The following is a 16,947-nucleotide window of genomic DNA, read 5'->3' as shown; positions in this document are numbered from 1 at the left end:
AGTGCCAGCCGTGATCAAAAGGTGAAATAAAATATCAACATAAAATGCATCCTAATCAGAGCATGGAGGACAGGGATACACAATCTCTTCACCAAAAGTGGCTGTTAAAGTAAATTAGATTAAACACTCCTGCCTCCCTTCCTCCCCAAACTCCCTTATTTTTAATGAAGGGGCTTACTCCTGCAAGGCTGAATGCCATCCAAGGCTCCTGGACATTTAAAGCTATATACATAACATGCCTGTGACAGAACACATCCTGTACTTCCACTTTTCAAGAAAACTGGGATCTACTACTTGGTAGGTCTTTTCCATCTGCATCTTTTATGACTCTGCCAAGGGACTGGCCAGCAGTGTCCCCCTTTTCTCGGTCAAGAAATATGCTACCAAATGCCAGAAGAAAGAGTGAGTTTAAAAGCTGTTGAACTTAACGGTGGTTTGTGCTGATCGCGCTTCAATCTTTCTGCAAAGGCATACATGTAAAGAGGAAAAAACAACAACCGCTAAGTAACCACTTCACATCTGCTATTAATATTATTAAACTCCTTACAAGCGGTATCTACCCCACCTTCCCCACTACACACAAACATACACACACCCCAAAGCACCGCTACATAGCAACTAGGAGCCAAGACAGCTCTCCTCTCCCCACTGCAGCAACCACATTCATTCCTGTTAAGGGGTTAACGATTCGTTTCCACTACTTCTCTCGAGAAAACCTACAATGAAAACATTGGCTCACGAAAGCATTCTCACTGCCAGAATGCCACAGCGCGAGTGAAAAGTCCGTTTTGTTTTCATTACATCTCTGGGATTTCCGGCTTAACTCCTGAGCTTAGACACCAAATCCCCAGATACCCCACCCACCCACTTTTTCTTCTTTTTTTTTTCATAACATTTCTAGTGCACAGCCCACCAATTACCATTTGGAAGGTGGGAGGGAACGGGGAGAAGGAACCATGCTGAAAAGGATGCTCTTGTCGGAGTGAGCACGCACATCTCCCAAGCCGAGAGCTTCCAGGGTTGCCCGCTGAGAAACATGGGTTTATTTCTATACCTGGCATCTCTCTTCTACTTCTCACCCTCTGGGCTCCCAACTTCCCACTCGGCCACCGAAGCCAGTGCTAAAAAACTCAGCCTGAAATCTATGCCCTTTGAAGTTATGTGACATGACACAGAAATCCAAGCCTTTCTTGTACAAAAAGTATGATTACTTCACAGAGGTTTTTTCTGCAGTTATGATATAAAAATGTTCCAATCTCCAAAATCCCTGGAAAGGTTCAACCTCTATGTCACAGCTGATTTGGTCACTGTGTGTTTAGGCAGTGCAGTTCAAACATGGGCTGAGAAAGAAAAACAATCTATGGAAAAGACACAAGGGGAGGCAACCTCATGCTGTAGTGGCACTTCTGTCCTGCTAAAGCAAAGGAACCATTTCTGTGCCTTTATGTATTTACTCACCATCAGAAACGAACAGCAATGGTTTTTATCTATATGGGAGCTTTTCTGTTCTACAGTGCTTCCACAAAATAGGCTTTCCTTCAGCTACATTCAAGTGCAAAATTCCCCTGCGAATGCACACAAACTCCTTTTTTGCAGTCAATACTCCACTGAGCACAGGCCTATTGCTATTAGTCACATCCCCACAAGTGCAAAAGCAGCCTATGGAATGGTTGAACACTACTTTTACTTTTCTCCTAACATCTGCTCACAAAGTTATAAAGAAAAGTGAGTAATGACTGGCTGATCAGTACCTTCTCATCATTTACCACTAACGTTGTCTAAAAAAACTACCAATCTTTCCATGCTAGTAATAATCAGAGATACACACACAGTTTCTGGTCTTCCACACAGGGCTCAAGTAATTCCACAAGATGGCTCAAATAAAGGCAAAACAACATTTTGCAGGGTGACATTTTGACCGGGCTCTACCCCTGAGAAGGTCCAGAGTCCTTCCACTGAATTAAGAGGGTAACAGCAGTGCCATGCTGGTGCAAACAAGCAAGTTTTCCTCTTAAAGAGTGACTCGTGCTGCGCATCCACCCCAGAGCAAGAAAGCTCTGGCCACGTGTACTGAATGACCTTCTTAAATCCCCTCTCATCAGCCTGCAAAATGGCACTTCTGTCGAAAAGGTTTTACCTAGCATTGTCACACATAAAAATGAGGATGACTGTAGCTAAGAGATATAACAGATTAAAAACAGCAGCGAGCTCCTGTTTCGCAGTTTGGCACCCCATGTATTCATGGGCAGAGCCCCGCTTGCGCCACCCGATCAATCTGGCATGGCACCGCCAGTTTCAGGGGAGTTACCCCACGTGAAACCAAGGCAGAGCTGGACAAACCAGACCCCCCCACACACTCCTCCAGCACCAGCACCTGCTGTCCCAGCCCCGTGGGAATACAGGTAACCGCGCACAGAGCACGGAAAATAACTCTGAAAAACAGGATGGTGAGAGGAACAAAACAAAAAGCTAAAACCGGCAGGGAGGATACAGTTCATAATATTCCCCAGCAGCTTTTTAGTCTGCTTTTAAAACTCAGTGTGATCAATCTCACACTTGACTCTGGTGGATGCTAGGGAAGCCTTGGAGCCTGATGGAGCTGGATCCCAGCACGAAATGACCAGGGCAAGCTGAGATGGTGATGGTGGCGGGGAGAAGGCGGCCAGCGGCCCCAGGGCTGGGGCTGAGCAGTGAGGGCTGGAGCAGTGCCACACGGGTGTGATGGAGTTCAAGCAAGGGGAAGAAAGGGTTTTGTAAGCAGGTTTCTCACCTTTAACTCTTCCCAGGATTACCAGGGTGCTTACTGCTGCCTCAGCGGGAGACACTGCGGCTGCAACCCTGCCATGTCTTGGGGGACATGCTGATGATAGTGGCTGCCAAACCACCCCTTGGCACTCTCCACACCACCCCCTCTTAGGAGCCCCCGAAGTGGGGGTTACATCTCGTGGAGAACCCCACGCTGTTCTCCATCTGGGTCACTGTCAGCCTAAAAACTTGAAGCTCCTATTTCAGCAGTCCCTCACCATGCTTGGAGACAGAGAGAGCCAGGGGAGAGCCGCTGCCACTACAGGCTCCCCTGACGTGCCCCGCGCCCTGCTCAAGGCACAATCAGGGCTCTGGGTGAGATCACCCAGGTTGTTTTTCTCCCCATGAGCCAAGTCAGGACCTCAGACGAGGTCTCCTGTGGCAGGAAGCTTGCTCGTTAACCCCACTCTCACAGGAGCAGTGGCTGGCATCTCCAGTGTATCATCCCCCCCATACTGCTCAGCAACACCAATTAGCAAAACACATTGCTAAATACCTGGTGAAGCAGCAGAGGAGGAGGAGGAGGCCACGTAATTCCTCTGAGCTCAGGGAAAGCCTGGCTAATGCGAGGGAAGAAACAAGCCCGGAAAAGCCTCACAAAAAAGGATTGCAGCTACAGCCCGAGTTTCTTAGGCACTGTTACCACACACTTCTGGAAGCCTCTTCTTCACATAGTGTTCATCCTGGCCTGGCTTTGACAAATCACTCCTGCAAGACCCACCACCCTGGGGACATGCTGGCAGGAGGACTGGATGCCATGGCAGCCTCAGGAAGAGGATGGCCCCTGAGACCTCTGCCAGCTCGGCACTGCTCAGGACACCTCTTGCCAACCTGCCTGACACTGCTGCCACAGGCCTCGGGTTGTTTCAGCTCACATTTTCCTCTCCTCACGTGTGAAGACATCACATCACGATGGCTGGCTCAGTCCTAGAGTTAATATGGGTGCGCGGGTCCATAATGGTACATTGTAAGTGAATGTCTCAGGGTAGACAGCAGTAATAATTAGCTGTCATGATTTGAAAAAAGGATAATCCATGCCATTGAGTTAACAATCACTCACACAACACACATGGATTTAACTAATCTTAATTTGGAAAAAAATAACAATTCTAAATATATCAAATAGCCTATTTCATGGCAACCTGCAGTGGTGTTTATCTCTGGCTTCCAGCACATGCGAGTTATTTAGTTTCTCTCACTGGCAGTTTTACCATTCAAAAGCCTGAAATGAACATTCATGGAGCAGGGGTTGCAGTTAAATCCTGCCTCTGACAGGGAGCCTTTTTTCATGATGCACATCTAGTTCAAGTACATAATGCATGGAGCCCAGCACTGGCGGCCGGGATAGGATGAAAGAGGAATTCCAATCAACCCTCCCCCCTTCCCTAGCACCATTTCTGCAGAAATTAGCTGCGCTGTCTTCAAGAACCACTGCTGTTGGTGTGGCTATCAGTCCATGAGGGTACGCTGCCCTGACCTTGAGGACCAATCAGTGAAGCTGATGAAGATCTGATCCAAGTGGTGCCTGCCCTACAGAGGCACCAGGGTTCTCTAAAATCATACAGCATTAAATACAAGCTGACTGATACTTCTTCTTTAACCTGGATTGTTTCAGAGAGCCCTGCTAACAAACAGCCTGGTGGCCCACGAGCCCAGCAGCGCCATGAGGACAGGAAATACCATCGGTCAAAGGACAGCAGGAGCCACCTCCCTGAGCCTTCTTCAGCCAGGACAGGTCACCTGGTTAGGCCCAAGATCTAATAAATATGAAATATAAAAAGAGGTATAAAACACAACAGTGGTGTAACTTTTTTCCAAAATACCTGCCAGCGGTGAAGTGAAAGAAGCAGTGACTGATAACTCCCAGCCAACTCATTGGCCCTGCTCTGTTTTGCTGTGTGACAATCTGGTACATCTGTGTGATGCTATCACACCCTCTGTACAAGAGGCAGAAATTATTTTCAAACAGGTCAGCCAATTCAAAAAAAAGATAAAAATTTTACAGGACAGACTGCTCCTAAGCAAGTCATGTCCTCCCAGTGCCACATAACATGCTACTACACACCTTACCAACAGTGGTAACTACATGAAAGTGCCTTGAAAAGCTTGGATTTGCACGTTACGAGTCAGGAAAAGATGTCAGAAAGTCTTTAAAATCTGATTGCAGAGATAAAGTTGCCTTTGTCTCTACTGATACCTGGAAAAGTCAGTTGGAGATTTGCGTTGCGTGCATGCAATCTCATAGACTCCTGAGCTGTACCTGCCTTCCTCAGAGTGGCCCAAGGTCTGCTTTGTCATCAAGAGGCATTCAGTGATAAGAGCGAATGGAGTTACCAAGAAAGAAAGAAAGGCAAAAAGAAAGAGAGGAAGAAAGACCTCATGACTCCAGAGCACCATGCATCAGGGTGAATGCTCAGCATGGTGCTGCATCCCATCTTCACTCCCAGAGGGAAGACAGGTGCAATGGCAGAGCCAAGCTTAGCACTTGACGTACCCTCACTGCACTCAGCCATGGGAAGCTGTAAGGTTTGGTGGCTTAGTCACACTGCAGAAGGCCACACAAATCATTCGGAACAAATAAAAAGGTCTACGAAAATAACAGAAGATCAAGGAGAGGAGCTGAAACCTATTTGAGGGCAGCAGTGGTGGCAGCATATTTCAGGGAGCTGGAGTGGCGAGTGGGTGATTTCTGGCTTCCCTCTTCAAATATAAAGACTCAATTATCTTTGAACAGCTTGCTTTACACATGAATTGACACATTTATTTTACAATAAATAACTGAAAGTTATCTATGTTTCCTTTACTGTTAATCTACACAAAGAAATAATAAACAGAGCTTGTCTACAAAAATGCAACTACTGCAGTCCTCAGAATTCAATTAAGCTAAAATAATTAATGCTTCCACCATATTAAATTACTTTATATATTTGAGCCACTGAAGTTTTTTTTTTATTATTATTCTTTAATCTTTTTCTCCTTTTTATTTAATAAAAAAAGTTAGTTTTAAAGTGGGGGGGCTGGCTAGGAGGGGAGAAAAAGAGCACGATTTGCTGTTAAAATGTAATGGTCTCCTTTAGCTGACACAGCATGTAGAGTGTTTTGTGCCTTTGATTAAAATAACATTTTAAATGCTTTGAACAAACATATCTCCCCATACTTCTAAGGGATTATTTTACATATTTCTTGGTGGAATAAAGAAATTCATTCTTCCTGTCGCAGTACAGAAAGGCTAAGAATATCTTTCGTCACATATAAAGTAAAAATACTGTAGGCTGTTGCATTATTACAAAAAAAAAAATAAAGGGAGGGGGTGGCGGGGTGGGAGAAAGCTGCCTTAGAGATTAAGTTTCCCTTTTATGAAATCGTATTTAGTCTCTTTTTTTAACAAATCTAACAACAATGCTCTACAGCCGCTCACTGGGAAATACCTTTAATGTTAAATGCAGATTCTGATTTTCTTGGCTAATGCAGAAAGCCTTTCTATTGAAATATAAATAAGGGGTTTGGTATATCCCACTAAAGCCTTTCCAGTGAATGACTTCTGTGGGTTTTTCATGGCTACCCTCCACGGCTGTAATGTGAGGCTTTTATCCTACTATTGAAAACTATCCGCTGCTATTAAAAAAAAATATGGAAGGACACTGCACCTTTTTATCTTGGAGCTGGGCTCCTAATTGAGAAAGCATTATTACTGCACTGTTTAGTGGATGTCCCTATCTCCATGCACTGCTGAGAAAATGCCAATCAAATGATAAACCCTTTTATTTTTCTCAATTCAAAATCTCTCCTACATATTTTCATTCGATACTCAGTTTAGTCTGAAAGAGATTAGGTGCTCCAGATTGGCTTTTAAATATTTTTTTTTTTATGCCTTTTCCACATGTGAACATCCCCTTCACCCCTCCCCCAGCAGGTTTTCTGCATGGCGAAAGAGCTAGTGATATTCATGCTGACCCCCGGTAGCTGGGATGGGACAGCACGCTCTGCGCTGGGTATAACATTGATGTATTTCACTACAGACTAAACTTGTGCACAGATTAGGAAAAGATGAGATCTGGGCTGAATGACAGCATAGGTCTCCTGGACCAACCTTACTAAGCACTGGGCACCCTCTGGAAAGGGCTGAGCACCATCAGCTTGCACAACAGCTATTGAGAGTGCTCAGCACCATTAAGTAGGCTTTCAGCAGACTGGAGGAGAAGGTCCTGAGTACTTGTCTTCTGTTCCCACCAAATGGGAATGAAATATAGCCTTCAAAGCTGCTACACCATGAGGTAGTCATCTCTGCCAAGAAATGCATTCACAACTGCAAAAGGATGAGGAAAGCTGAAAAAGGATGGGGAAAGTTGAAAAAGGACGGGGAAAGCTGAAAAAGGATGAGGAAAGGATGGGGTCAAGGATGTAAGCAACAGTAAGGTTGCTTACAACACTACAGCACAAGCTGGCAGAGCTAATGCCCCCAAAGCTACGAGCTGCCTCAAGCCAAGATGGTGGTTGCACCCAACAAAGATTCCCAGAAGACAACAAGGTAGTAAATGGGTAGCATGTGGCCTCTCATTAAGAGGCAGATCATGTGGAGTTCAGCAGTTCCTTACTTATACGACAGCCAAGCCCATCAGAGATGGTGGGACTGACTCGGAGACCTCCAATGCTAAAAGCAGGAATCTCTAAAGTTTCAATTGTAAAGATAGGAGCCTCTCACAAGTCTTCTGGGGATCCCCTCATGGGAGCATCTCTACTACAGGCAGGATCCTGGACTGTCAAATCTAATCCCATAGGACAATTCCTAGAAAATTTGGGACAGTGGTAGCAAAGACAAATTGCCACAGGTCTTCTGTATGGGATACAGCCAATTTGGACAAAAAAGGCCCGTCTGAGGGGAGATCCTCCTGTGTAATATAGAACTCCCACTCAGTAGCAGGGAGCAGAGCCTTCCCTTCACTGCTGTAGAGGAACACACCACTGCAAAGGGGAGAAACTCCCTGCTTAGCAGAGGAAGCCCCACGCTGGGTGCTCTGCTGAACCACCATGCATCAGCTCACCCAGGCGGGTACCGTCACATACCTGCCCACCTCTGACTCAGGGAGGTCCGCTGAGTAACTGCACCACATACAAGAGTTTTAGAAATGCCCACAATTTGCTCACCAGAGCCAGCCTGTGCTCTCACCTCCTCATTCAAAAGCCCCGTTCGGGCTGTGTATGTGAATGGGGGGTACTGCCCAGCCAACTACAGCTGTCTGTGGAGAGCCAGGACAGCAGACACAGGCAGCAATGCAGACCAAGAAGCTGATGCCTACCTGAGTGAAAAGAGCAAGCAAGGACTTAATGAACCCCTGCCTTAGCCTTTGCAACCAAGTCTTCTTCCCACTGCGGCCAGTAGGAAGAGGATTTTTCCACTGACTTCAGTAGGGCCAGGATTTGATCCTTCCCAGTGGGATTGCATGTGACAAAAAGAATCTGATCTGGACTGAACTGAGCTTCTCACCAAAGCCCCCTATCCCTCCACCACTGTTACTTGCTGAAGGATGCTCCTGAAATCGTTTCTGACCCCAACTTTCTTCTTTTTCCTACATGTACAGACTGCCCCTTGGGTCTCCCATGGGATTGAGAGGACCCTCTCTCTGGGAGCTAGCAGATAGCTATAATTAAATATGGTGGACAGCCCTCCTGAGTCCTGCGCAGCCATGGGGATCCTCCAGAACGATGGCTCTTACAAAGACCTGTTACTGAAGCCTCTGTTTCCACAGCACTTTCTAGAGGGCTCTCGTGAAAAGATTACCTAGGCAGTTGATTGAGTGTAAAACATGCTGTACCTGCAATGTTCTCCTGCTTGGGGCAAATTCCTTTTGTAGGCGTGAGAAGACGGTCTTCTTCATCGGGTGTGACTTGGATCCCGATTTCCACTGGCTCTGATACTTTCCTGAGCTCGGCACGTGAGGAGGGGGGAGGGCTGCTCTTATCCATGCTCTTTTCATAGCAGGCACCACCAGTGCCATTGCACTGTTTTCTCTTGTGCTCTATAAAAACCAAGATGTCTCCCAGCGGGAAGTTCATCTGACACTGTCCACAGGTTAACAAGTCGGGGTCTGTCCCGCCTGCAGTGATGCTGATGCCACCCGGCTCTGCTATTGCCAGGCTCTCATCCTCATCGGCGAGTGCCGGTTCCACATGGTCAGCCTCTGCTTTACATGGACAAGGAGAAAGAGGAAGGAGAGGGGTGAGGGGAGAAGAGAAAGAGATTGCTTTGAATGTTCACAGACTCTGAAGGATGCATCACAAGAGGCCCAGCCTCCCTCCCTGTGCCCCAAAAAGCCAAGCTTGATTAGATCTTTCTCTTTATTTTTCAGCTTTTCTGCTCTCCCAGAATGATTTCAATATATTTTGTAACCAAGCCTGCCTGAAACAAAATGGAAAAGCTGACCTGGCATAGCTTTCTTGACAGCTCCTTCCCACTGCTGCCAGCGCTGCAAGGATATCAGCAAAGAGCCATTTTGCAAACGTTCGAGCCCCGAGTCACTTTCTGAAATAGTTCCTCTCTTTTTATCCCACCTTCTCATTCCCACCATGTCTCCCAGCCATCTGGCCAAGGCCCCATCCAGCAAAGCTTATGCACCCAAACCTTTCCTCTTATTCCAGAGAGGAGGAAAGCTCATGAGCAGGATCAGGCTCCCTGTGGCATGCAAAATTAGTATCACTATGTCCCATTACAGAGACACCTGCACGGTTAAATGACCACCAATTAGCAAGAATTACAGCAAACTATTTGCAAGAGTAAGGTAAGCAGGATATGGTCTCATGAGAAGTTAAGGGCTTTCAGAAGTGCCTACAGTGGGAAAGAGAATGAGGCACTTCTTTAACATACTGGAACACTGGCTGAGCCTGAAATCTTCCGCTCAATTTTCCTGATGTCCAATAACCCCGCAGTTGCTATACGGATTAATAAAAGCTTTTTGTTTAAATCTTGCCCATGGACCTGACAGATTTCGTACCATTTACCCCCAAAGACTGGAAACGCATTTCTGAGTGACCTACATCAGTTTCTAAGAAATAAGCAACTTCTCATTTCACAATTAATAAAACACAGTGTGTTTTTAACGGGTATTTAGAAGATAATTGTTACATTATAAAATAATTATGGATCAGAATTCGTTTCTGGGGCAAAATGTGTTTTTTGGTTTGTTTTTTCTTGTTCTGCTGTGTAACTGCCAAATCATACAAACCTTGGTCTTCGCTCAGGCAAAATTTCCACTGACTTTTGCCTAAGGCTGTTTTGCCTCTGCAAGGACTATAGGATTTGGGCTGAACAAAACAGGAACTAACAGTATGTAAATCAGTGAGTGAGACCTCTAATCGAATCAGGATTAAAGGAATAGAACGAAAAATGTTCTCTATTAGCCCGAGCAGTTTGCTTATGGATTTCCTCTGGAAAATAAGTGACACAAATATCTCAAAGAAGTAAGACTGAGATAAATAGATGTTATAATCCAGATCTGGATTTTCCTCCTGGCCAAAAACAAAAGGAGTTTTGTCCTACTCTTGAGCAAATTGGAAAAAAAAAAAAAAAAAACACACACACACACAAAAAAAAAAAAAAAAAAAAAAGAAAAAATAGGAAAGGGACAAGAGGTAGAAGGTGAAATGTATTACCTGGCAACAAAAACGGTTGAGCCTTGAAAAAGGCAGTTTAGAAAAAGAATTGCCCCCATTTTCTCCTTCCAGAATAAATAATTGATCAGTATATCTACCAGCTGTATTGCGAGTTGTATCAGCTCACCAACAGCAAAGCAGAGAGCAGCAGCAGCACCAGTGACAGCAGAAAAGAACGGGGACCCCAGAGAAGCGCCCAAGCACAGGCCATCCTGCTAGAGCAGATGATGGACACGGGAAGGCTTTGTTTTCCTAACTCACACCAAGCTTACCAAATACACAGCACAATACTCATTCTGAAAACCATTAATTACCTTTTTCCCTTAATCTAAGTTTAAAAGAAGTTTGAAGACAATTCTACGTAATTAATTCACCAATTTATGTCATGAAAAGATGCCTCTTTGCCTTAGTGAAAATGTAACCATAACCCTGCGCTGAACAGGAACTGCAGGGAAAGGAACGGATGCCTGCGAACAGTGTGTCACGATGCAAAAGGTAATTATTTAGTGCTGCGGTTCCCTTTAATGATCTAACATTGAGCAATATTGTTTATATTGAAGAGAGCTTGCACCTTTAATTACCAATTACATATACATCATTTTAGAGCCAAAAGAAAAGGACTATGAAAAGGGTCCTTTAGAAATGTGCGTGCTATTTGTAGGAAGAATTCCTATTAAGGGGGAGCAATGTGTCAAAATATTAAAAAAAAATACCGTAAAGAGAGGCATGCACAGGCATGCAGATACACATGCACGAGATGGGACAAAGAACTGGAAAAGACAACATGAAAACAGGAACTAAACCAAGGGTCGTAAGGAAATAGGGTGTCGGAGGAGGAAAATGCTTGTTACCAGTTTCACCTAACATTCCCGTAGAGCCTTTAGATTGAAGTCCATCTCTTAAATTACAAAGGCTGAATTTTGGCATATATATATATCTGCCAAAAAAAAAAAAAAAGGAAAAGCACAGATTTCAACTATTATCTTTTTTATGTGAGGTTTATTATGTTTTTCTGCCTGCAATTTAAATTGTGCTCTTCCAAGAATGCAGCAAAAGTGCTGCACTTGGTAAGGGTCCTGACCAGGCGCCTGTGGAAACATGAAGGAGGTTTGACCAGCTAAAGTGCTATAAATTCTTTCTTTTCAGTTCTACACTTTATCTAAATATTACTTAAATCCACATATGCCTATTTGCTTACACCTGCTCACTCTCGTTCCAAGGACTCTGCAATGGCACTTTTTTTAAATAACATCTGGTATTCCCTTGTATTTTGTCAGTCGTCACATTACCAAAAATCAGCTTTTTGTCTTCTTGGTACACTGGGCCCGCATGATCAGTAGTAACTGGGTTTCAAAATATCAAAAGACTTTTTGCTATCGACTCTGTTTCTGATTTGAGCTTAATAAATCATCAAGCTTAAGACCAGCCATACACCCAAGAATGCAGAAGCTGTATTATATCCCCTTATTCAGGACATGGAAAACAGGCATAAAAGAATGAAAAACAAAATAGTGAATAGATCTTCAAATGAATTTTATCCATGTCAATTTGCATGGGGTTTTTTTACTCAGAATAAAAAAAAAACAAAAAACCAAACCCTTCCTATTGACAACTCAAGCCATTAAAAACCTACATTCAAGTAACATTACAGGAGAGATTTAAAACCCACAAAGGAAAAGAGAAAAAAGCCTGCAAGTCCAGCTCGTAACGCATCGGGTCATGCCTGGTTAATGCAACAGCCAAGATCTTAGGCTGTTTAAGGAGTCCTTTAAAACCAGTGGGGCAATTTAGGCCAGTCTCAGTCTAAAGTTCTTACTCCACTTGTGTCTGTGGGTTTCAAATGAGTCGTTTCACATTATTTGAATTTAACTCTGTGGTTTTATTGCTGTTTGTTGGTAGCTGGGTTTGGGGGGAGGAGGGTGTTTCCTCATGAGTATTTATTTAAAATTAATTTGTATTATTTTTAAGAAGGAGAAATCAAGCCACACAAAAAAGGAGGATGGAAAACATCTCATCTCCCTTACGTGGGAAAAGGAAAAAAATGCAAATGAGCTATTTCCAGCCAGGACTCGTGCTCTGGTTCCTCCAGGTGTGTTAAGGTGTGCCCGGCATTTTCCCTGCACCTAGAGATTCCTCCAAGCAGGACTGCCTCGGCGTTGCCTGCCCAGGCAGAACAGCGAGTCAGGGATGGGTGATCTACGGGGACATGAGCGACACTGTTGTTACCCGATGCAACTGGACGCTCTGAATCATTTTCTTCTAAAAGTAAAAGCATTACACTTGTTGCCTGGACTCTAAGCAGCATTTCCGGGCTCTCTGGCTGCCTACCACGCCAGAATACAGTGGACAAACTCCTTAATTCCATAAAGGCACTGTCACAAAACCACCAGCGCTCCTACTTCAGCATGGTGACATCATCAGAACATATGTGTCCCATGCAAACAACAATCTCATGCCCAGTATTAAAGCAAATGCACATGCTAACTACTTTCTGTCTGTCAGATGTCTCAAACTCCTACCCACTAATAGTGAAAAAGACTGTGTTAGTAAAAATCATTTACAAGTCCTCAGAGGATAGGACCATGGATGCCTGCTCACAGGGTTTGGGTGAGGCTGGATCCAAGAAGCAGTAATTTATTTCCTTGATTTTTTATTGCACTGCAGAACCAAAGTAAGAAGGGATCAAGAAGTTGCCAACCTATTCTCGTCTTTATTTTTCCTATCCCACAGTATCAAAAGGAGGCAGGAAAAGGGGTAGAGGGAATGGCTTGGTGCTAGGCCAAAGCATTGCGTGTGAAACCTCCTCTCTGCGGCGGTTTCTGAACAAACCGATAACTGGGTGGTTAAAGCGAGCGCTGCCAGTGCCTTCACCTCAGAGGTGCTGCTGGGTACCCTGTCTGCCCCAGCACCCCACCACAGCCACTGCCTGCCCTCGCGCCCACCTGAGGGGTGAAGCGTGCGCTACCCCAGGGGTCAGCCATCTCTGAGACAAGCTGGGGCAGCCCAGAGTCCACTATGGGGACATGGCTCCCGCTGTCCAGGCATGGGAAGCTGCCTGCAAGTGTGCCACAGTGTGCCAAGCGCACTCTTCTCCACACACAGTCACTGCTGTCTTGAAGGCACATCCAGAAAGAGCTCAGCCTAGTTGGGGAGTGAGCACAAAGAAGTGACTTGCTCTTCAGGGCCAAAGCAGGCCTAAAAATGATGTCCCTTCAATCAACACCCACATGTCACATTTACTTTAACATCAACATGCTTAACGGAAATAGCTCGCATCACACGCTCTTCAGCTGGGTTATCGCTGTGATCGGTGTCAGGATCCTCACTGCACAAAGACTAACACTGCTCAAAGCGGGCAATGCAGCTCCTCACCGTCAAAGTTTATCAATAACCTGTTTCCAGAGCCTCCTGCAGCTCCCTGCAGCTGCAAGGTGCAGAGTTGAGCTTATGCCTACAGATTGCCTCAGCACCACCCTCAGCAGTTCTAGGCACTGATTACCTGCATCAATTTTTAATTTTTCTGAGGACTGAAAAACAATTGTTTGTGGGTTGTGTTTTTTTTTCCTAAATAGAAGTCTGAGGCTGAGTTGGCCAAAAGAAGCAAAGGGATGGGGAAGCCCCAGAAACCGGGGTTACGAGCTGCAGCTCTGCCTCACTTTCCGAGTGAGTCTCAGGCATGTGTGAAGTGCACAAAGGCAGCGAGAGCAGCAGCAAAACTCTGCCGCGCCGTGCGTGGCCCCTCTGCAGCTGCTGAGCTGAAGCCGTCCGGTCACATCCGCCACCGCAGCATGCACGCCAGCCCTGCACACCGGACAGTGGCTCAGCATGGCGGGTGGTGGTGGCCCACAGCAGGAGGGATGGAGCCCAGCACACGGCACAGCCCCCGCTAGGTACCGACAGCGAGGGGACCAGAATGGAGGGGATGGGGACCCAGCAGTGCAGGGAGGGTGGGTGAAATAGCCTGTTTCACTCCAATGCCTTTGCGCCCTGCACAGCTTTGACTTAGAGGGCTCTGCTGCAATGCCTTTAATCAGACATCTTTTGCAGAAGTAGCCTGAATCTCTCAGAAAGCAGTTTAACCCTCCGTACACACCTGAGATGGAGCAAGCCCAAGCACCTCCACAAAGAGCCAGCCAACACATCAGGGTTTATGGAAAAGAAGGAAAATGACACAATGGCCATGCTGGACCCAAACAGAACAACAGCTAGGAATATCCAAGGATCAGTGTGAATCTCCAGCACTTGTCAGATGTTATTTCGTCTGAAACTATGTACAGTGTTAAAGAAGGGAGTGGCGTGTCTCCCCTTAAGTAAACTATACGTTCATAAAAAATATTTACTGCTTTTGAGAGCGCAAAATGCATAGGCTCTTCTATAGACTGCAGAAGCTGTAAATCTCTGCAGATAAAAATGGGATGTGATGATGTGATATAAAAGCATTCTTTGTTCCCCAGTGAATACATTTGTTTTATTTAAAACTAAACGACAACCAAGGAGAGAAAGAAGCGCTTGGTGCCACAAAAGGAGAAGGAGCAGTATTTGGGTACAGGCTTTTTACTGGCGTAGAAAATGATATTGGAAGCACAGATTCTCTACCCGAGACATGATCAAAAGGTATTTAAAAGGCATGATCAAAATTAAGTAATTAGTTTAGAACATGTATTAAATACACAACAGCTCTGTTTCTTTCTTAAATATCCTGCTCTGAAGAGGCTGTATTTCTCAATTGTGTACGGCACACTGTTGCTTATATACAATTTTCTTAAGCCTTTTTTTTTTACTTTCATTGAAGCATATTCATTATAACATTCAGTGAATTTATGGCTCCTTCCAGTGGCTTAGTAAAAGGGGTCATAAAAAAGTTAAGTAAACCAGTGTGTTTTTTTCCTCTCCCTTAACTTTGGATTCCTTTTTTTATACTATGCTGTCTAGTGCCTAGTCTTTGGAAAGTACCTTGGGCATACTGAGCACACACACAAATTATCAGCTGCTCCAGGAAAAAAAAAACCAAACAACGGAATTTCTTGCACTGAGGCAACTACACAAAAGACTTGCATATGTCAAAAACACAGAACTAAGTCCCTGTGAATGCTACACCATTAATCAAATCCCCGATCTGGTGTCACTTTTGCCAGTAAAATGATGATATTCTCCTAACCCCCTTCTACTGGCGCGTGCCTGCAACACATGAAGTGTGTCCCTCTGCTTTAATTTGTTTTCAAATAGCCTGCTTTAGGAATTTTTTATATATCCTTTCAAAAAAAAAAAAAAGGGGGGGGGGGGGAAAGAAGCTGCTACTTAAAGATCCAGGAAGGGTCTACAGTACGGTGCACGCACCAGCTTTTCGGGAGGACGGGCGGGCAGACAGTGAGCAAATTTAACTGATGATCAGGAGCTGAATGCATAACTGCCTCTGAGGCCGTAACCGTGGGTGCCGAGGAACGGTGCGCAGCCTGCCCAGATACATTTTAAGAAAGTAAATAAACACGAAAGAGGAAGGTGCCGTAGTAAGAGAAGATGAGTGAATCATGCACTTATCAATGCACGCAATTATTGATGCCTTTTCCCTCCCCCATTAAAAAGATACATATATATAAATCTGTCTACAGCCAATGCTGATGCTTCATCAAGTGCTTTTACAGCATAGCTAACTTTAAAGCAGGTGGTAACCCCCAGCCCCCATTTATTTCTCTGTGCTTTCTCTGGAGGCTGCGGAGGGGAGATCAAATTCAACTGACAACTGCAACACAACCCTGGGGAAACCAAACTGCAACAGAAAGAAGGAAATGCTCCAGCAAGGAGGAAGCGAGCCATTTGGGGGTAGCAGGTCTCTGCAGGGAGACTTTTCCACCAGGCCTCAACCTGGGGGAATGGGATGGGTGGGAGGCAGAGTGTGAGCTGCATGGGCAGAGGCAACGGGGAGGAGGACAGGGGGATCGTTGCTTCTCTCAGTAAAAGTTAACAGTCGTGGAATGGAAGAAAAGCCACAGCCGGCAACGTCTGAGGTTTCGGGAGGGGAGAAGGGAAGGTTCTCCCCATGGCTGGGGAACACTAGCATCAGCAGCAGCCCGGAGAACTGTGCTTTTCAGCTTACCCGTCTGCCAAACAAGCTGGCTGCAGTCTACATGCTTCCAACTAGCTCAATTCAAACATTAAACGAAGTAGAGAAATCATCAGATAAATTGCTGGCCCTCTCTACCTAAGAGTGAAGGGTTTTTGTACAGCTGATGACAGCCCCGATCTTTTGTCTGACCTAATTTACTTCTCTTTCAGGTTACAATAAAATTTGCTTTCCTGTCAAGAGATAACCTCCATCCACATATTTCACCCTAAAAATAAGAAAATGCTTGTGCTATGTTCATAATGCCATAACCTGAATTTGTCAGGGTGGGTAAAATAAACTTCCACTGATCAAAGCTCCCCACGTGTATGCCACGGAATTGTATGTTTAGGCAAGAAAGAGTCCCACTAAAATCCGTCCACGATGCACAAGCA

The 16,947-nt window shown here is 45.1% G+C and overlaps 1 protein-coding gene across 4 annotated transcripts in view; it reads right to left on the bottom strand.

The window, feature by feature from the left end:
* Nucleotides 1-16,947, bottom strand: part of BCL11B (BCL11 transcription factor B) — a 93,860-nt gene that overhangs the window by 72,990 nt on the left and 3,923 nt on the right. For 3 of the 4 annotated variants that reach the window (XM_065685421.1, XM_065685424.1, XM_065685423.1), the window contains exon 2: nucleotides 8,619-8,987. In XM_065685421.1, coding sequence (XP_065541493.1) covers nucleotides 8,619-8,987 — 369 coding nt within the window. The remainder of the gene's footprint in view (nucleotides 1-8,618; nucleotides 8,988-16,947) is intronic. The other variant, XM_065685422.1, reaches the window with a different exon arrangement.

Source organism: Lathamus discolor, chromosome 6, assembly GCF_037157495.1.
Source record: "Lathamus discolor isolate bLatDis1 chromosome 6, bLatDis1.hap1, whole genome shotgun sequence".
Taxonomy (NCBI): Eukaryota; Metazoa; Chordata; class Aves; order Psittaciformes; family Psittacidae; genus Lathamus; species Lathamus discolor.
This window is presented reverse-complemented; position numbering and strand designations above follow the sequence as displayed.